Source organism: Phodopus roborovskii, unplaced genomic scaffold (assembly GCF_943737965.1).
Source record: "Phodopus roborovskii unplaced genomic scaffold, PHOROB, whole genome shotgun sequence".
Classification (NCBI taxonomy): Eukaryota; Metazoa; Chordata; class Mammalia; order Rodentia; family Cricetidae; genus Phodopus; species Phodopus roborovskii.
Genome location: NW_026126619.1, coordinates 3,998,836 through 4,021,134, shown reverse-complemented (window position 1 = coordinate 4,021,134; position 22,299 = coordinate 3,998,836). Strand labels below are relative to the sequence as shown.

The 22,299-nt window shown below is 39.1% G+C and overlaps 1 protein-coding gene across 1 annotated transcript in view; it reads right to left on the bottom strand.

The window, feature by feature from the left end:
• Positions 1–5,743: 5,743 nt before the first annotated feature.
• The window catches only part of Ppfia2 (PTPRF interacting protein alpha 2), a 372,354-nt gene continuing 355,798 nt past the window's right edge, over positions 5,744–22,299 (bottom strand). Inside the window, exons 29-32 of the mRNA XM_051206391.1 lie at positions 12,366–12,541; positions 10,854–10,922; positions 7,029–7,188; positions 5,744–5,862 (exon numbers count right to left, since the gene is read on the bottom strand). Coding sequence (XP_051062348.1) covers positions 5,804–5,862; positions 7,029–7,188; positions 10,854–10,922; positions 12,366–12,541 — 464 coding nt within the window. The 3' untranslated portion in view covers positions 5,744–5,803. The remainder of the gene's footprint in view (positions 5,863–7,028; positions 7,189–10,853; positions 10,923–12,365; positions 12,542–22,299) is intronic.

Sequence of the window (22,299 nt, the reverse complement as noted above, 5' to 3'; positions counted from 1 at the left end):
ATGCTGCAGTATACCAGTGATTTCAGAGTGGATCCTTGAGCCACATCCCTCCACAAGGGATTTTAAGAACAATATGGAGACTTTAGTACTGGAAATTATGTGTTCTCTCTAGGAGGTAGTCCCAGACAAATATGGCTCAGGAGGGAGACTGAACAGCATCACAAGAATCTCTTGGTTCCAAGACACCCCCAAATATCTTCTTTTATTGCGAATTTTAACTTTGAATAAGTGTTAATTCATTTAAAAATTATACTCTAACATTTATTTTTATCTATGTTTCTGTATAAAGTGAGTCTTTTAAAAAAAATTGAAAGTGAGCCTTTGATAAGGTTATGGGAATATGTTCATTAACGAAAGTAGAAAGAAATAGTTAACTAGCTTAGAGCTCTCCATGTGTTACCCATCAGAGCATGCATTTAAGTCCTGCGTTCACTGAATCATGGAGTTTTCTCAGAATAATTTCTCAATCCTTAAGTTTTTGCAAAACAATATTATGATGAACACAATGTCCTAACAGAATAGTCCAAATACATGAAATACGGGCGAAAAGCAACGGGTTAGGATGTGCTTATCATACAATTATGTGTACGTTACACAAAAGCTCTCTTTCTAGGACTCTTTGGACTGCTGCTTAGATAGTGAGTGGCTTCTAAAGGAAACTACCTTCTTCATTGATAAATCTGAAAACAATTCTTTATCATCTTTATTTTGATAGCCTCGGTCAAATCAACTGGATAGGTGTTTTATAACTGGAAGCTGTCGAGTTCCTTGAATTTTCCGTTGTATATATAAATTATATACATTATCGAAACTGTAGGGTTTACAAATCACTTTTAATATGTTAGCATTGCAACACAGTTCATCCCACCGCCCAACATGAGTTGGATATTTTAACTGAAATCATCATTTTTCTTTTGCGAGTTATAAACCCGGGCAGCTCTAAGGATTGGGCAAAGAAAGATTCCATCTTTGGACCATTTATAGACATGCGTCTTTGTCAGATCTGAAGGGACACCTTAGCAAACAGGCCTCCGTATCACATTTCTGGAGGAGTTGTTTTATCTTTTGGTGGGGAACTACTCCATTACAGTTCAAAAACAGTGGTCACATTCCTGGGGTTATGAAATATATAACTTAGTCATCAGACTGCTTAAAATTTGGGGAGAAAATTCGATAACGTCCCATTTTAAAACTCACCATCCTTTTTTTTTTTTTTTTTTTTTTTTTTTTTTTTTTGTCAAACTGCATCTAAAATGTTTTGGATTTAGTGTGTCTTTGATAGCAATAATACAATCTAAGAAATGTGAGCATATTAAATTTACCTGAATGGATTCTGTGTGATCTTGTATTTTATGGAATTTTTAAATTTGTAATACATTTGAGAAATTAAAATAAAACTACTTCTAGTAGTTAAAGAGTGTGCTGATTTATTTTCCCCCATATTTCAATTCCTAATGTTGATGGTCAAAAGGGTAAAACAAACAAACAAAAACAAAACCCATCCAGAAATTCTATCCAGGAAACTCATTTTCAAATATGACTAAAATTTCCTTCTACATTAAAGCATATATATTTTACATTTCTTAATCAAAGTGGTTGGACATTGCATCACACTGTTAGGACCTGGTACATTACCACCAATAATTTTTTTTAAATGTAATTTCTCAAAAGAAGGAACTGATTTTGGTGACTGAGTGAGTGGTTGCTGTAGTTGGGTATGGAATTTCTCCCAAACCTTCTGAGCTCAGTGCTTGGTGAGTTTGATAATGATGAGGGGAAATGCTTAGGTCACTGAGCAGTGATGCTCCCAAGGGGACTGTGGTCCCACCCTAGTGCCATCATCTTCCTCCATTTTCCGTGGCCACGAGGCAGGCCATTTTCTCTCCTGCTTGCTTCCTGCCATGCCCTTCCGTCCCACTTGATTTCCCAAAGCATTCGGACCTGCTGGGTCTTGAGCTTGATCACCCAAAATTACTAGCCAAAATAACTTCTTTATAAGTTAGTTATCGCCAGTATTTCACTGCAGCTCCGCAAACACACACACACACACACACACACACACACACACACACACACACACCTACCATTGTTTCATATTTCATTTAGATGATTTAATTCCCATTATTTGCTGCCCTTTGCTTCTTTCATCCTGTTTTTTTTTTTTTTTTTTTTTTTTTTTTTTTTTTCTTATTATTTAAAAAATCCACTTCCATCAGCTGGTTTAGACCTCCCTCTAGTGGCAGACTTGATTTTGAATAAAATGGCATTGGAAATCATTGAATGGTAATCTTTTGTAATTCAAGTAAATCGTTAAATGTTATGCTACTAGAAAACAAAGCTTAAGCAGAAAACTGGAAGCATTTTTTTTTTATTGACAATGGAGAGGGTTTCTGTTACCATTACCTTTTGATTGAATCTGTTCAACAAAAATAGACATCAAAACAAATGTACGTGCAAATATAACAAATTAAAATACAAAATATTTTTTTTTAAACTAGTGACAGGTCTTGCGTTTAATAAGACCAAGCAGCAGGAAAACAGCAGTTAGATCAATGGTATATTATTAAATAGGTTTCACTTTGAAATCTCCCATATAAACAAGGACTAAACAACAGTGACGTCACCAAGTAAAGCCACAAGAAAGAGATGACCCCTCTACTTTTATACACTACATATGTTCATCATTCTGTCTTTATTTTCTGTGATGAAAATGAATTCAGGGAAGTCACAAAAAAGTCATTTCAGCTAAAGGCTTAGACTTGAGTCTGGCTAATGCCCTGTTAACAGTGATTATAAAAAAGGGAGGTGGGTGCTAATGGGTTCTGTTTTTTTTTTTTTTCCTAGTGGAGATGGGTCTCAGACTCTACAGTGCTTGACATTCACTGTCCAGTGCTGGCTGGCAGTTCGGGATATTGAATGAACATGTATTTCCTAATAAAGAGGGTGTGTGTGTGTGTGTGTTTGTCTGTGCTGTGTGTGTGTGTGTGTGTGTGTGTGTGTGTGTGTGTATGTTTCTTGGTCCACAGGTAACAAGATTAGACAATGTTTTTCTTAATATAAATTTTTAAAATCATTGCATTTGATGCTTGTAAACAGAGTTTGGCTTTGTTTTCTGTTGAAAAGGAGATTGAGCCATCACAGTGCTTTTTCTACAGAGAAAGGACATCACATCCCTGATTGCCTTTAAAGTTTGTTTTTGGCTCCAGGTCCTGGTTAAATCATTCTGTGTTTTTTTAATTTTTTTTTTTTACATGATCAGAGGCAGGTGTTCAGCTTTAAGGTTTGACATACTTGGAGGAGAAGCATGTTGAAGCACAAAACATGCTTCTTGGAAACATACTGATTGACTGTTACAATTCAGAATCTGTAAAAATGGTAGAATGGCAAAATACAAACGGGACTTGGAATTGTTCAATGTTTGCACTCGAGACTCCATGAACCATATATTTTATTTTTTAAAAAATCATATTTATATCCATTTACAGAAGACTTACACATTTAAAAAGAAATGATACACAGTCATACATCAATGCCTATTATATTACAACATGAAAAGACAAGTAATTCCATCTCATAAAAGCATCAGATGTACAGTTTATGATGTGGATGACGTTCATATTTCAGATGACTTAAGCATTTTATTACAATCATAGTAAACTAATCAAACTTATTATCTGACTCCCCCCAAATCACGCTTAATGTTTGGTAAACTGTTACTTATATTATTTCCTTAGAATTCAGTCTTCATAAAGGCTTTCTCCATTTGTCTTCTTAGGCAGTAGTGCACTTTAGGTCGTGTAGACTGAAAAGATAGCATCTGTAAAAGGAAATGTATAGCGTGAGTTCACTGACAGCTTCTAGACAGGGGACCCCACACTGTTCTCTGGTGTATGCTACCAAGCAGGCTGCATAAGTCTGTTCTAAAAACCTCAGTGCAAAGAACACTTACTAGGATGTAACCAATAGTAGATAGTGTGATATTTACTGCTCTCCACTTATTTATTTCCGGGGTGTTAAGTAGAATTTATTCAATTTGGGCAAAAATACAGCTATAATAGAAACAAAGATAGTCATATAAAATGTCAGCATGCCTTCTGAATTTGTTATAGGTTGCTAATTATTAAATTGGGTTGAATTGACCTATTCCATAGAATAGATTTAGATTCTAGCTCACATATTTTAGAGTTTTTAAAATGATGCTTTACTTTAATCATAACAGAACATAAAACATTTTGAAGTTTCTGTGTCAGCTGTATGTATTTCACCACAGACTACAATCATGATGTCACATAGGAAACACTCACAATTACTCTTACTGACACAATAGATTGATAAAAAGGATGACCGGACTTCATTGTTCACAACAGTCATTTTAATTTCTCACCAAAATGAAAATAAGGATTGCCTATGATTATCCTAATGATAAATATCTTCTTTCCATTTAAAGCTTAAAAACTAGGAAATATGAACTTAGAATGGCATGCAGGAAAAAACTGCAGTAATTCAAGAGTAATTCTACCCATAAGCCTAGAGCTAAGCAGCAAGCACTACTGAACATATTAGTCATTTATAAGCTGGTAAATTATTACATTTATGAGAAAGTTATTATGCTATATGTTGAGTCTGTTATAAACAGTATTTTGGAAAGTCTCTTATTTAGAAATATGGTTATATATTTTAAGCCATGTCTTATGAGACCAAATAGTATATAAAAATAAAAAGAGTTTATATTAGTAGAACATTTTGTGAAATTAAATAATTTCAATGTTTTTTGTTTTCTGTTTTGTTGGTTAGTAACCTATGTAAGGCAACATATTCGCTCCAAAGTTAGTTTCCCAAGACAACACTATGTTGTATAGAGATCCTGATTTAAGGTAATGAATAAATAGTACAAGGCAGATTGCTGCTCTATCTTTCTGTGTTCTTATCATATCCCTGGGTACATATACTGCTGGAAAAGTATTCTTCCCCAAATATCAGGTCACTGAAAATCATAGAGTAGTTTTGTATACCCAAATTTTAGATTAAAGTATTTTAAAATTTTTGAAATTTCTAAATCTAACAAACCATTTTAAAAGAAAATTCTGTGTTATATAGATAAAGCAATACTTTCCACTGATTAGTAATTCCCTATAAATGCCATATATATGTATGCCTGTGTATATACACATATACATATATACACACACATAAGATACAGCAAAGTTTTATGCAATTTCTATTCTCAATTCTAATTTTTGTTCCTAAGTTGTATTTCCCAGATTCATAAAATTAGTACTTGATTTCAGTAAATATAAATCATATTGATGGAAAACAAGACATTGGAAATGAAATATTTTTATTTTCAACGTTGCTGTAAATATTAATCCATGTCTAATTTCCTGCCTCTTACATATTTGACTGAAAACTTGCATCAATTCCTTATTCTATTTTGGCTTCCTTCTTAGACAGACACGTGAAATCTGATTCAAATGCTAATGACACTTTTTGGAGTCAATATAAAAGGCCACTGAACCCATTAATGTGTGTTGACTGAGTGGCAGAACTTCAACAAGTAGACCACTAAACACAGAAGGCAGTAATGATAGGAGGTGTTAGATGAAGAATTATAATGTAACGATTCTTCAGGGGTGATCACACCTCTGCACTGCTAGGCCACCCCAAAGGGTGTGGGGCATGTGGGCTAGCTCTGTAATCCCCATCTTTCTGTTGGAATCCCCATCTTTCTGTTGGTTTGTTGTTGGTCAGCCAAGAGAAACTACTCACAGCAGGTCAGTCAGTGCTGCCTCCTTTGAGTGGCTTGTCAACATGAGTATGTGCGAACAGTGGAGTTGTCTAACCTCTGCAGCCTTGAAGAAGCAACTGCGAAGGAGAAAAGTGCTTTAGTGGGTCTCACACAACAGATGAGAGGGACTGGTCTTCTCTGTGTGGAGGGGTCCTGACTGTATTAGCAGGCTATCTTTTCTCAGACACGAGCACTCACATTCTTCGCCTCTAGCCCCAGTGACTAATGAAAATTTACCCCAGTGCAATTCAGCTGAGCTCTGCAGCAGCTACTTATCCGTCCTTAGAGGAACTCTGTAACAAGGCACGTCCCCAGGTGAGCCTACTTTTGTTGTAAGGATTACTCTCAGAGAACTCAGTATTGCAGACTGTGTCCCCCCCCCCCCACCTCTATGTAGTGACAAACTTCTATACTGCTTTTAATCATGTTAAATTATTCGTGAACCTCGCTAACAAGTTCCAAAATATTATCATGCTAAAAGAAATGTGGATCAAAGACACTTTAGGCTTAGATGAATTGTAATTGCCTTAACAGCTTGAAAAGAATGAAGAGTCTAGATTATTATCTTAATAACAAGAGAAAGACTATTGTTCTTTAACGCCTACCAAACATGAATGACTTGAGGATTAGAGTTACTATTTCAGAGTTCTCTCTCCAGAATGACTGTTTTCTTTTGTGAAGGATGTGGTGTAAGTCTAATGTCCACAGAAAGAGATGCAATTGGGAGATCACTGTTGGTTTTGTGTGTGTTAATTCTCTTCTCGTGTTTGTGCTTGGTCAGAGACAAATAACACCTGACGAATCTGAATTTGAAGGATAAAACTCAACATGTGTAGTATTTCAATGCATAAAAGTGCCAGTACAGTGAATTCCCACTTCAGGTAGGATTTGCTTTGAAATCCAACCTCCATTTTAAATGGGTAGTTTAACTTGGGAATAGAAGAGTAAAGAAATGCAAATTGTGCATATGTATATTATATTTTCCTAGATGTGGACATTAGCAGAACTGTTTTTGGTGGGATGTAAATTACTTTTCAGATGTGTATAAAGTCTAATGGATTCATGGACTGGCAGTTTACAAATGGTCTTTTTGATTAAAAAAAAAAAAGCAAAGTAAATTTCAAGAAGAACAAGCCAACATAAGGAAAGAATCAACTGCAGAAGCTTTGCAGAGTTGAAGGATTATATAGCTTCAGCTAAACAAGCTTTTTACTTCAGACGTAGAAATGCAAAACTACTGTACCATCCGCCGTCACTTTTCTTGACTGCCCAGACGTTGTGGTTAACCTGAATCCAGCTGGTAATGTCTCTGAAGACCCAGGCATCATGCTGATTCCGTGGACCTCACGCGGCGGGAACTGCCGTCGCCAGGTGGATCCACGTCGGAAATTCTTGTCATCGTTCTGCCAGTACACAGTTAGAATTTGATGTCATGAAAACAAATGAGCTGCGGTTCATAAATCAGTGTGCTCAGGGGCATGTGATGGAGATTATTTAAATTCAGTCTGTCAAGTCCATTTAGGAATGCTTTGCTTCATTTTGAATGTCTTTGTTGTTTCCAGGAGGAGACAGTAAATATGACAGAAATGTTTTTCAAGTAAAATTTTAATGTGGCTTTAAATCCAAAGTTTGTCACCTTTATTCATTCTTGAAATCATAAAATACTGAAGACTTTTTTTAAAAAAATCTAAATGCAACATTGGATTTATTTGGTTAAACTTCATGCTAATGGAGTTTTTTTTATATGAACTGATATGCTTAATTTCATCACTTGTTAAGTAGACTACATATGAGTGAAATAAATGAAATTGTATTTTTATGTACACCAAAGACAGACAGTATCCAAAAATCTGTATTTGAGACACAGTAAGAAATGCTGAATTTGTGATTTGTTAGATTTTAGGTGATTACGAGTTAACTGGAATTTTTTGAAAAACCTTTGTAGATTGGGCTTCATCATTTCAATTAGCATATTTGATTTTAAGGTGATACTAAAAGCAAAGGCTAACTAACTCTCATTAATAAAAATTGCATGCTAATTATACTGTTCCTGGTTACCTTCCAGAACTTGATGTTAAGACCTTATTGCTGAAAAAATCAGATATATGAGTCATAGGACATGATGAGATCAAGCTGGAAGTATTCTAGAAACTTCAACCCTACTAGTTAGCTTTCATGCTAATTATTTTACTGTACTCATTACTGGAAAGAAAAACAACCCTCAACCATCTTATACAGCTATAATATATGCAAGTGGCAACCATCACTAACTAGCCTGACAAAACATGTCCCTGGTCCAATGGTGGCACTTACATTGTGTGAGTAACCAACCACTTTCAGGTTGAATATAAGGCCTAATCCACAAGATAGGATTCATATACCATGCACCATTTTCAGGGCCAAGAACATGTGGCTAAACAGGATATAGTATCCTAAGGGGGAATTTACTAATATTGTTCTGCTAAAGGCATATAACATTTAACTGACTTCTAATGACTTGTCATTTTACCTATAGATTAGTGTAGCCCTCAAACCTTATCAGAGAAGCTTCTTTGTGCAGTAAATGAGGTTTAATCTAGAGACTCACCACCAGTCAAGGTGCAGAGAATAAGAAACTGGAATGTTAAGCCTTTTATCAGACATCCTGTATCACACCCATTTCTCCTGAGGCTCCAAGATCATTGTAGAAGATGGAGTAGAATGATTGTAAGAGCCAGAGGTGGTAGATGCTTACAACAAAGCTGTGTTCTAGACACATCAGGGGAGCTGAACATATGAATTTACAGTGGTGATGATAGCAGGCCAAAGACTTGAGCATGCTCAGGCCAGACAAAATCCCAGCCCGGAGAGAGAGAGAGATGACCCTCAAATCTCACCCATAACTGATAGTTGCTGGAAGAGGGAAAGTTAGTTTTCTCTAAGGGTATGCCCCCTGGGAGACTGACAACTTTGAAAGGCCATGACTCCAAAAGTATATGGATATCACTAATTGGATTCTGTGTGTTTACAAAAGGGACGAGGACCTAAAGTAGGATGGATATGACATGGAGAGAATATTTGGGAAGAGTTAGGGGAGGAGTGAGTTTAATGAAGTGACAGTGTATGGAATTTTCAATAAAGAAAAAAATTATGTAGTTATGGTCACTAACTCTGTTTTGTTGCAACAAAAATTACTTTCCCTTTTCTGTATACATAAAGTACCTATACAAAGGCAATTATTTTCCCCTGGATTAGTAAGTAGAAACACATAATTTGCCATTGTATGTGTGTGTGTGTGTGTGTGTGTATGTTTCCAGCAAGTGCATAAATCATTCCATATAGATCTTATCTTCTAATATCACCAAGACTCACTCCCTGAAGCTATGCACTCAGCTGCAGCCACTAAGAGCATCACCTGTGCAGGATCACTAAGTTCCCCTTTCAAAGGGCCCTGCCCACCCCCTCCCTCCCTCTCTCTCTCTCTCTCTCTCTCTCTCTCTCTCTCTCTCTGTCTCTCTCTGCCACCCCCAGCCTCTCTTTTCTCTTCTGCTGCTCCTGTCCTCAGAAACTGGTCTCTCCATTTCCCTCCTTTGCATTCCCTTTCCCCTAACAAGTCCTCTCCCCAACACGAGCTCTGTAGCATGGAGTCTGTCTCTAGTGCTGCCTTTTAAATTACAACAGCTGACAGCTAGGGAACCTGCATGGGACCAAACTAGACCCTCTGAATGTGGATGACAGTTATGTGGCTTGATTTGTTGGCTGGGGGAGGGGGAGCTGGCAATGGGACCAGGATCTATCCTGGGTGCCTGAACTGGCTTTTTGAAGACCATTCCTTATGGTGGGATATCTTGCTCAGCCTTGATACAGGGGGATGGGGGCTTGGTCTTCCCTCAATTTGATATGCCAGACCTTGGTGACTCCCCAAGGAAGGTTTTATTCCCTCTAAGGAGTAGATGGGGAGTATGAATGGGGGTGGGGAGGGGAAGAAAGGGAGGGGGGACTGGGGTTTGTATATAAAATGAAAAATAAATAAAAAAAACTCAATATACATACATTAGAACTTCTCAAATTAGGTCAATTTGAATTGTTATGGCCAACATAAATGTGGCCAATAGAAGCCCAGAAGTAAATTCACTATACTTAAAAGCAAGTTGCTTAATTAGTTTTCCTCAGATTCAAACACTGGGCAAAAGATGTTACAATATTGCTGTTATTTAGTGTGTGTGTGTGTGTGTGTGTGTGTGTGTGTGTGTGTGCATGTGTGCATGCGCGCGCGTGTGTGGTATATGCATGTGTTCATGTGTGTGTCTGCATATGGACCAGAGTTCTTTGTTAATCATTATCTGCCATTTTTGTGAGACTTGGCCATTTTGTACCTTGAGATTACCCAGCTAGTTTGTCTGTCAAGCTACTCCAGTAGTGTTTCTGTCTCAACTGCTCTAGTGCCCAAATCACAGATGTGTGGTGTCTTCCCTGGCTCTACATAAATTCCTGTCTTCATGCTTGTATGGCAAGCACATCACTGACTAAACTACCCTTTCAGTACTTTAACTGTGTTTTGGGAAATATAGATCGTTTTGAAGAATATACGTCATTCTGATTGGAGAATATTTCAAATAGTTTAGGAGTTAGGACTTATGACTTAGAAAACAACCACATTCCTTATTTAAAAGTTGGACTTACCAATATCAGTTTTTTAAAAATTAAAATATGATTACATTATTTTTCCTTCCCTTTTTTTCCTCTACAATCCCTCCCATGCCCTAACCCCCAAGTTCATGCCTCTTATTTAGTTTTGAGATTAAAATATAATTACATTTCTTTCCTTTACTCTCTCCAAAAACCTCTGTAACACCTCTCCTTGCCCCCTCTCAAATTCGTGTCTTCTTTTTTCAATAATTGTTATTACGTGCATACATATATGACCATATATGTATCCCTACATATAACCTGCTGGGTCTATGTGTGGTGCTGGTGTCTATGCTTTTTAGGGTAGACCATTTGCTGTTGGACATCAGATCAGTGTGCCCTTCTCTGGGGAGACTACTATAAGTTATAAGGTCCTTCTGAAAATGAGGTGACAACTTACTTCATCCAGTCGTCGCTCAGTTCCCAGAGCCAAAAGGTTATTGTACTCGCGTTCAAGAATCTGCCTTGCCTGTTAATATCAAATCAAACATTCTGTCACTAAAGTTACATTTTATTTAAAAAAAAAAACATAAAGGTTTTATTCATCTGAAGTCAAAGAGCTTTTAGTTCAAATGCTTGTTTTATTCCAATTGAGCATCTTATGTAAACTGTAAAATGTTAAGAACAAAATAAAGTTGTATTACATTGGATTTTACCAAGTTTACAACAGGAGTTCACAAACTTGAAACTTCAGAGTTTTCTTTTTTTCCAAAATCTTATTATGAACACAAGGGCTGTGAAGACACTAACCCAGGCTGGCTTTGAGCTAGTGACCAAAGTGCTGGGATTACATTCACACAGTTTAAACATCACACATGTCAGGATCCCCACAATCTAGTCTTAAAATGTTATTTTTCTGGACTGGACGATGGTAGATTGGAGGTATTTTAAATTTTGTCAAACTCTGCTGAATCATATAACTCTCCAGATTTAAAGATTGCCAGAACATTCAGCCAAATGTAAGTATAATTAAATATGTAAAGAGAAGGAACTGCCTATTGGGGACCAAAGGCCATCAGTCACAGATGCTGTTTTGGGGAAACATAGTAGTCAGGTAGGGGGCTATAACCTGGGAACTGTCTGCATTTCTGATCTTTTAAAAATATTGTTATTTTATGCTCATTGGTGTTTTGCCTGTATGTATGCCTATGGAAGGGTGTCAGAAGCCCTAGAATTTTAGTTACAGACATGTATGAGCTACCATGTAGGTGCTAGGAATTGAACCTGGGTCTGCTGGAGCAAGTGCTCTTAACCCCGACCTTCTGATTTAAGGTTGTGTTTGGCTAGTAACTTATTACCTTAAAGCTAAACTCCTGTGACAGAAATAAATTATGACTATGTTAAAGGACAGAGAGACATGTACACATGATGTCAGGCAAATGTGAAATTTGAGCTCACAGAGTTGACGGTGGGATTGTGTGGTTAAAGGAGTAGAGATGTGTGATTAAAGGAGCTGGAATAAAAGCTACGCAGTGAGCACAAAGTTACAAGTTTGCAAATAACTATAATATATTTTTGCATTTCTAAAGCTAGAAGAAATATTTTAATTTCTTTGTGACTGATTTTATCTGTAGCCCTGGCTGGCCTGGAACTCACTGTATAGACCAGACTTGCCTCAAGGTCAAGATCTGCCTGTCTCTTTTTCTTGAATACTAGGATGAAGGTATGTGCCACCATACCTACCCGGCTGTTTTAAAAGGTTTTATCACAACAAAATAAAAATGTCTGAGGATACTATACACGTGTAACGCAATTTAAACAACACTCTGTTCTCCTGTCTGTCTCTCTCACATTATTTCATTTTTATTTATTATGTTACATGTGCTAATTAGGATAAACGTAGTTAGTAAAAACGAAGGTAAATTCACAGCCCTATATTTTCCTAAAGGGCAGCACAAAGGGGCTTCCTTGCCTGTGTGTTCTGCGTTGGAATCTGCAACAACAAAGCCAGGCTGCTGTAGTCAAAGTTCTCATCCAGGGCTATGAGCGAGCCGTGCACGCCGCTCTCAAGAATGTTATTTGCATATTCTCGAAGTCCAATCGCTTGTATCCAGCGGATAACACGATCATTGCTCCACACTAAGACATCTAGAAAAAAGAGATGCATCATGTCAAGATAAAGTCCTCTGCAGGATGAACAAAGTCCTGGCTGAAAAGAGCCCCGGCTCCCCGCCAGCATCATTTATTCCGACCTCTCTGCTTCCTAGAGCTGTTGCCTCCTGTCTGTTACTAAATCTCCGGATGCGTTGGCATTCTCAGAAGCTTATTATTCCTCAAAAGGCAGCATCCTATCACACTGAACACTGTCTAAACGTATTTATTGCTACTTTTATATTGGGATCTAGCTGAAGTTGGGCGCTTTTGCCACCACATGGGGATATTTGTCTCTCACTCCTCCCTCCTTCATAGCTGTAGTCCTCATCCTCCTCCTTCCTCTCTCTCTCTCTCTCTCTCTCTCTCTCTCTCTCTCTCTCTCTCTCTCTCACACACACACACACACACACGTATACATATATACACAATATCAACATTATGTTGTTAATGCCATTCTTTTTTAAATTTTTCTTTTTACATATTAACCCCAATTCCCCCTTCTTCACCTTCTCCCAAACTCTGCCTTCCCCCCTCCTAACCACATCTACTCCTCAGAGCTGGTAAGGCCTTTCTTGGGTAGTCAACTAAGTCTGGCATACCAAGATGAGACAGGACCAAATGCCTCTCCCCCTGTGTCAAGGCTGAGCAAGGTAGCCCTCCATGGGGAATGATCCCCCAAAAGCCAGTTCATTCACCTGGAGATAGGTCCTGATGCCAATGCTAGGGTCCATCCCACATCAGATCAAGTCACTAACTGCCACCCACATTCAGAGGGTCTTGTTTGGTCCCATGCAGCTCCCACTAGCCCGGGTCAGCTGTCTCTGTGGTTCCCCATCATGCTCTTGACCCCACCTTGCTCCTATAATCCCTCCTCCCCCTCTTCATCTGACTCCAGGAGCTCAGCCCAGTGCTTGGCTGTTCTCTAATGAAGTGTTTTTTAACCACCACTTCAATATCGCAAATAATTAGAAAATCTTTATTTCTCTCCTGATGTTACATGTAAAAGAGAATTATCAGAACAAAAAAAAAGCACACTGATACTTTAATATTATTATTATTATTTTAATTTTTTGAGACAGAGTTTCTTTGTGTAGCTCTAGCTCTCCTTGAACTCACTCTGTAGGTCAGGCTGGCCTCGAACTCACAGAGATTCTCCTGCCTCTGCCTCCTGAGTGTACCACCACAACCTGGTGGCACTTTGGTATTAAGTCATTATTTCTCGAATAAGTTATTAATTAAAAAACTCAAGTGCACATTTACAATACCATACATTGCTTTTTTTGCTGTTTAAAAGTGGCATCTTAAGAAAGTACAACAAATTTTAACATTTAGTCCCCAGAAATTAAACCTTCAAAGGAAATACCATTTCTGTTTGAGATAAAACCCAGAAAAATGTGGGATTTCCCCCCATAGATTCTATCATATCTTTATGTTGAATGATGCATAAAATTTTATAACCATATGTGAACGATAGTGCTGTACAAAGAAAAAAAATTAAGGAATCAAGTATTAAATAAGAAAAAAATAAAAGACTTTCTCTACTTGTAGAAAAGAAATCAAAGTGTTTAGCATGCCAAATTAAAAGCAGCATGTCTGTAAATACTTTTGAGCTAAAATTTGTGTTTAAATATACACTGCTAAAATTTATATTAAAATATACATTATGTACTTAAATTATATATTGTTAAAGTTTTGTTTGCAAAATTGTTATCAACTTCTTGTACTTCTCTCATTTGTCATCAGTCGGGTTTCCTCGTGACATCACTCTCCCAAGCAGAAACCCTACTCACTCCATCAATGACAGGTCACACTCTCACAGTAACCTGTCTGGCTCTGGCTAGTAGTTGTATGTGTGTCTCCCTAGCTTCTGATACTCAATGTTCTTATTCTACAGTGTGTCCTCTGTATACACTGTGTCAATGCTATTTTTTTTTATTTCTGTGTTGAATACACTAGTTAACACACACCTCTTTCATATTATCACTCAGATATCTCAATTTAAATCTACCATCACGATGCTTGTCTTACCTTTCATTTTTCCTTACCCTTTTAGTATTATGTATTTTTTAAAATTTTATTCTAAGTCACTATTACAGTTTCTTTATTTTATATTATTCTGCCAAAGTCATATTTAAAACTTAAACTCTACACTAGGGATAAATACTGGTTCCACTGTCAGAGGTGCCATAGACTGCCCAGGCCTCCTACCTGGCACCCACATTCAGAGGGCTTGGTTGGGCCAATGCTGGTTCCCCAGCTTTATGACTGGGGGACCTTGTGCTCTCACTTGGACTTTGGACATGAAGGGATACATGGAGGAGGGCCCAGGACTCCCCCAAATGATGTGACAGACTTTGTTGATTCCCCATGGAAGGCCTTGCCCTCCCTGGGGAGTGGATTGGGGGTAGCGTTGGGGGTTGTTGGGGTGGGCATGGGAGGATGGGAGGGAGAAAGAGCTTGGATTTATATGTAAAATAAGATTGTTTCTAAATGAAATAAACAAAATTTTAAAAAGCAAAAAGGCAAAAGAATCACTTAAACTATACATTCTTGACTCATTAAAGTCTTCTGTATATTGGCCCTTATATCATTTTGTAGATAATATAAAAATTTCAAATTAATTTAATTCCACTATTGTCACTGTAGCATTTCTGTTGTTATTTGTTGTAATTCTGTGTAAAATCTAAGCCTTCTAGACATTACTACTTGCAGGAGTGATGATAATTTTTACCACTTGTTTTTTTTAAGGCTGAGGATTTTAATTTGCATTAGATCCCATGCTTCACAAAAAGAACCAGAGGGAGACCCAGGAGCTTACAGCTTCCCCATGGCTAGGACACAAGGGCGTGCATGTCAGTCAACCCTACCATAAGTCACATCATCCTCTTGCAGCAATGGTCAGTGTTAAACTAAAACGTTAACGACACTCGGCAATTCACCACACTTGGCAATTCGCAAACAGATATTCATCAAAATGAGGCATTCTAATGTGTCATTTGTTAAAGAATTCAGTGATGAAGTAGGGAAAAAAATCATCATCAAAAATATCAGTCTTCATGGGGCTCCCCAAGTTCAAGGCTCTTGTGCAGGCACTGTCTGTGAGTGACTGTAGCTCAGCTTCACACTGGCTTTTCTTGGGGCTGCAGTAGTTATGGTCTTGTCCCAGACAGATGTTCTGGGAAACAGCACTGAATTCAGCAGGTGCTGGTGTGCTGTCCCCCACCCCCAAGTACCTCAAAGCTGGCTCCACACTTGCTGAGGGCTCTGACAGGGCTGGAGGAGAAAGCAATTCTGCTAAAATCTCTTCATGACTCTGGCTTTTACATGAGGCGCCATCCGGAGCAGTGGTGTACCCAGATTTATTGTCTGCAAGGCCAATTTGATACTGTAGCTCATTTAACAGAGCTTCTATGAACTCACAGTCATTTGGATACCCACAATGGGACACAGGCTCTGAATGGTCACTTACAGAAGTCCCATGGTTAGGGGTAGAAATCAGAGCAGCTAGCTTCTTCTTTTTTTGCCTTTAGTTTTTAAAAGAACTTTGAGCTGAAGCTTATGAACCTGATCTTCAGCTGCATCCCCAGAGCTTGCTGGAGAGCAGCGGACATGTTCATGCTAGGCTATGGGAACTGTTGCTGAGGTGAACTGAACTTGAGTTTTCCCAGCCCATTCAACAGGGCTGATGAGGTCTTCCCACCAGCATGGGACGGAGCAGCTGTGCTACTTGAAGGTGGAGAGCTGCTGCCTGCAGAAGGTTAGTCCACACGCTTAGAAGCCTTCCTGGAAATCCTTAGCCTGCCGGCTTATATATTTTTGTCTTAAAACCTTCAAAATTATTGGCTCCTTCAACAGAAGGCTACAGGTCAGTTGCTGCTCTATTGTGAGCCCAAATGCACCCCCCCGCTCAACAGCCCTCTCACCCAACTTCCCAGGAAAACTTTCTTCTGATCTTCTTTCCCAGGCTGAGTGTGTGGCGAGCTGGCTGTTACCGTTTTAGAAGACACTTCGGTTTCTCTTTTTCTCAATTTAGATGCCTGAGGTTTGGCAGGTTGCTGCAGCTGAAAGCTGAAAGCTGCAGTAACTGTGTCTGAGTGTTCTTCTCAGCTACCATGGACTTCAACTGCTGATCAGGAACAGGGGCATTAGACACAGGGTTAGGAACTACAGTGTCTCCTGCCTGTGAAGGCATGACTTCGGGTCTGTGCTCACAACCAACTGGTGCGGCTGGGACTAGATTTCCTTCATAGGGGTTAGACAATAAGGAAATCATCAGTGAGTCTTGTGGTTGCAGAGAGTGTGCGCTAACAAGTTCTGCACTTCCTGCCACAGGTTTATCTTCCAACAGGCAATCTTTAGAGTCAATCTGAAAAACAGAGGCAGCTTCGACCAAGCCTTTTGCTCCTGAAAGTACACTATCTCTGTGAGCTACAGCTTGGACTTCTGGAAGAGTCTGAGGAGCGGCTGGCATATGTATGGGGCAGGTGACTGGGGGTTCTGAGGTGGCAGTCCCACCTACAGAACACAGTGTTGGTGAAGCTGGCAGCTCTACTTTGAGCATGGAAGATAGGTGGCTTCTTCAGTTGGCACCTAGGACTTTCCCAAACAACAATATGTATCTCTGATGCTGGCACTGCACATGTCATGTGCCTTTTAGCACTGGGGCCATTTAAGTCATCACACTTCAGCCAATTCCCATCGGTATCTACGATCCATGTATAAAATGGTTATTTGCTTGGTAATGAATTACACACGTGACTTGATAAAGACTACCTTCAAAATGAAACGCTGCAAATCCTTTCAAGGTAAGCCTTCCATGAAGTGCAGCATGAATATGGGTGACCCTCTTTCCAACACCATTTTTCTTATTTGTGATTTACTGTTTCAACTGTTACTCGGGATGCCACTCAGGAACAACATTTCTAAAGGGGACCAGACTCTTCAGACACCTGTTTTGCTACTGGTGTCCACAATGGGAACACTCAAAATTCCAAGAATATATAATATGCTTTTCAACATGGGTTCTAGTTTTAACAGTGCAGAAAGAGCAAATACAGGGCTTTCTGTCTCACCTAGTGTGCATCTAAGCTTTGGCTCAAGTTTACTAAAAATTTCATCATCTGACTCCATTCAGACGGGTTTCTTATCTCTGCAAATATTTCTGACCTCAGATTTTTATAATCCTCACCTGTGACACCACCCAAGTGGTGGGTGTACAGAAGCTTATCCAACTCCCAAACACACACACTGCTCTCTGGAGCACACGTCCATCGCAGTGTTCCTCAGGTGCACCAGGGCAGAGAGAATACAGTCTAGCCAGCAGAGTTCCTGAGAGTTTTTCCACTGGACACAGAGAGTCTGGCCAAATGATAAACATCTGCTCTCAGATGGCATTTCCAGCTCAGATCCTTGACTTTGGGGGAACATTCCAGAGACATTAACTGTGGCAGGATCTTCTGTGGTAGCCATGTCCATGGTATCAACTTCCAAGTCTCATTCTGCTCCAAGGAAGCAACTGCCCTGACATGATTCTGGTGGCCATTGTTATCTGGTAAGTTTGATGAGGCGTTACCACACACTTTTCCGTTACATTTAGCATTCAAAATCTGTTGCCCATCAGTGACCACATGATTTCTAGTCTTTTTAGAATGTACTGGAAGAGCTGAAGACTCAGCATTGGTTTCCACTCTCTTTCTTTTTTGAGTGCGACCATCTTCCGAATCAGGAGAAATTAAATTAGTAAGTGATTCAGAGCCCAAAGGATAAATGCACTGAAGATCTTCACACACAAAGATAGACTCTTGGAAGTTAATCTGGTAAGTTGTTAGCTTTCCTTTTGCTCCGCAGGCAGGACAATGCCCATCCATCTGTTGTAACTTTAGCTGGATCCTGATTCGGCCTGAAACACACCCCTTCTTCGTGTAGAATCTGTCCGAACTCCTGCTCCAGCTTGAGCTCCACACCATCCACCAACTACTGGTAACGTTCAACCCACATTCACCTAGGACGACTCCACCCCCACCTAGGAAAGCAACTTCCACTTGGGAGTCCACCCCCAAAGAGCCTCCTCCTTAACACCTTCCTGAAGAGTGCCCCCCCCCCTGCACACAGGTAGGGCAGGGGAAGGAGAAAATGCAAGGCTCCATAGAGCAGGCACAGTAGGAACTGCAAAGGCCAGTAGGGGTCACCAATATATTCTTTAGGTGTATATCCATACTGCAATTTGTATTATCTTCATAGTTTTTCTGTCTAAATTTGTGATTCTAGTATTTATTTTCCATTTTAGCTTTTTCTGATATTGTTTTCCTGAAAAGATATTGATTGACTCTGCTTTTACTCAGTGGACTTGTTGACTCCTAACTATTGGTTAAGTGCACTGCCTAAGTGTGGATGGATCACACCACTTTTACTAAATGCATAATATTTTTTAGATTAATGACACAAACTTTCTTCAAAAATGGTGAGAGATGTCCCGTTTTCAGCGTTACAATGTGTTGATGCAAATGCATACATAAACATGCTTGTTCATGCTAAGTAGTCATATTAGCTTGTTACTACAAATATATAGCAAACAAAATCCCCATCATGCATGTAGTTCAGAATAACTAACGAAAACAATACATTTATGGCATTGAGGCATATAAACTCTAATTGAAACTTTTCTTATATGAAACATAGCCTCGTAGTAATTGTAATATTCAAAATACCTTTCACAGCTAAATAATGTGTTGGCATGTATGCTTAATAAGAATCCTCTTGACCTGAAGGACAAATGGCTGAAGAGCAATGTCAGATGATTCTTCTCAACAAATTGAAGGTCAGTACATTCTTGACACCTTCCTCATGTCAGAAAACTGTTCTCTAAGGTCAAGGTTAAATAGCACTTTCGATAATAACAGAGGCCTCCAGTCAGTGTTGAGAGCTTTCCTCTAAATGCCATCAGATCAATTGGAGGAAGCAGGGTCTACTAACGATCTCGCTCCCAGCCACTTATATGTGATTCTTTGTGTGTAATCACAGTGAATCTGATAAGCTTTTTCTCAGGGCTACAGTCTAAGCAGCAACTGCCAAATAATAATAATAGAGCATTTGCTGCTGGGCCAGATCAATCTGTCTGTAAAGATGTTCATGCAGTGTGACGATGCATAATGCAATCTAGTTGGGTAAGGTACTTCAGAAAGAACACGAGAAAGTGGCATCCCATGGGCAAAATCTACTCATGAAACCAAACATCCTTTGTTAGCTCAAACCCACATTCATTCTGGGATCTGTCTTTGTTCCATTAGTTCGCGAATTTTAATTCAACTATAGAACAATACACTTAAAACAACCTACAATTTCCTGGGGTTCCAAAAATAAAGAAAAATCAGAGAACTTGATTTTTGACAAAGGAAAAAAACATACGCTTTTGCTTCTTGGTAGCAAGCTAAATTATGTGATAGAAGAAATCCATTGCATATTTACCTGCTCACTGAGGAACAATGTCTATATGGAAAATTACTTTCAAATATTGCCTTCATAAGCATTCAATTACAGCTTTCTAGATATAATTAAATGTTCAAAGTTGCTAGTGATAAATGTTCTGAGGTTGACACAAATGAATGTAAGGGAAGCCCAAGGCAGGTAACCATAAATAAAAATACAACTGTAACACACACACACACACACACACACACACACACACCAGAGATTGATATTGGGGTTAAAGCTTCAAGCTGAAGATCAGAAGCAAAGCAGCCGGCCACTACCTTGGGCTGAAAGAACTGCCCTGTCTCCACAAATCCTCAGAGTGCAATGTTCTCCACTAAAGCTCAGGCTGCATTTCTAGATTTCTGCCTCTCCTCAACATGGCTGGAGACAAATTCTCCCATGAGTCTGTTGCCTCTTCCTTTTATACCTCTCATATCCTGAGATTAAAGGCATGGGATCCCAAGTGCTGAGATCACCTTTGTGTGAGCTGTTTCTCCTTTAGATTGGATTAATTTCCTGCAGCTCTGTGTGGCCTTGAACTAATAGAGGTCCATCTGCCTATCTTCTGAGCACTGGGGTTAAAGGTGTGTGCCACCACTGTCGGGCTCTATGGCTGTGACTAGCTTTGACTTTTGCTCTCCAGTTGCTTTATTAGCTCATAAACAATATAACACCACATACAACAGTGTTAAACTTAAATATGGGAAGAGAGAGGTTTGTAAAAACACCCCATTTTCTTATACAAATTAAGCCCTACAAGAAATATAAGATGGAAACAGAGTTGAGCCAACTTTGAACAGTTGATGTGGCATTGAAAATCCCATTCATTATCATGAAATGCTTTCAAGTGTCAGTTCATAGGTCATGGGAAATGGGAATATAAATGATAATAATTTCATGTCAAACCTAAAGTCATCTGAGAGGAGGTAACCCAAACTAAGAAAATGCCTCCATAAGATCAGGTTGTAGGCAGCCCTGTAGGGCAGTTTTTAAATTAGTGACTGATGTGGTAGGTCACAGACTATTGGAGGTGGGGCCAACCCTGAGCTGGTGGTCCTGGCTTCTTTAGCAAAGCAGACTTAGCAAAACATGAGAAACATGCATGTAGGTACCACTCCCCCATGGTTTCTACATCAGCTCGTGCTTCAGGGATCCTGCCCTGTTTATGAGTTCCTGCCCTGACTTCTTTCAATGATGAACAGTGATATGGAAATTGTAAACCAAATAAAACATTTCCTCCCCAACTTGCTGTTTGGTGTTTGGTCATGGTGTTTCATCACAGCAACAGAACAACAGAAATCCTAATGAAGATAGTATTAAAACTTTCCTCAAAAAAACAAAACAAAACAAACAAACAAACAAACAAAAAAACCTGAGAAACATTTAACAAGGATTTTCCTCCTTTAAAACAATACAAGTAATGTAAAAATATTTATTAAATAAAAAAAACAAAACAAACAAACAAAAAACCGAAAAAAAAAAAAAAAAAAAAAAAAAAAACAAAACAGAGGGCAGTGGATGCTTATATCCAAACTTGTTTTTCTTTAACAATTAGAAAGAGCTAATGTTCTCTAATGAGGGAAAATCCAGTGTACTGGTTTATGAAATCATCATGTTTTCTCCTCTATATAAAGCTAATGGATAGTTTGATATGTTTTTGTTTTGTTTGTTCGTTTTTCCTGTGCTGAAGTGAAAATCAGCCAGGGGTTCTTGGGTTAGCCCTGGGTACTTCCTTCGAAAGAGAGTAAAGTGATTTGTAACACGAATAATTAAAAGACCCAGAGGCAGATATTGGGGTTCAACCTGAAGATCAGGGAGGCAAAGCAGCCGGCTCTCACCTCAAGCTCAGGCTGAAAGGGCTGATCCAAGCACCAGGTCTTCCCTCAGTCTCAGACTACTGCCCCTTCTCAGCCTGTCTGGAGAACCAATGACTGAAACTCAATGTCAATCCCGATCCTGAGACCTTACTCCGGTTTCATGTACCTCTCTAGTGCTGGGATTAAGGACAAGAGCTCTGTTACTCTTTTAGAATGATTCAAGCTCTTGTATCCCTGGGTAGCCTTGATCTCAAAGAGATCTCTCTATGTCTTAATCCCGAGTCCTAGGATTGAAGGTGTGTACCACCACCTCCTAGCTTCTGACTGCTAGGAATAAAGGTATGTGCCTTGTAGTAAGATATCCACCCCACCCACACCTGTTTCACTGACCATGCCCATTTGGGCGTGGTCACAGGTGCAGATGTGATGGGGAAGGCTAGGTCTGGGGTTCCGGACCTGAGCTCG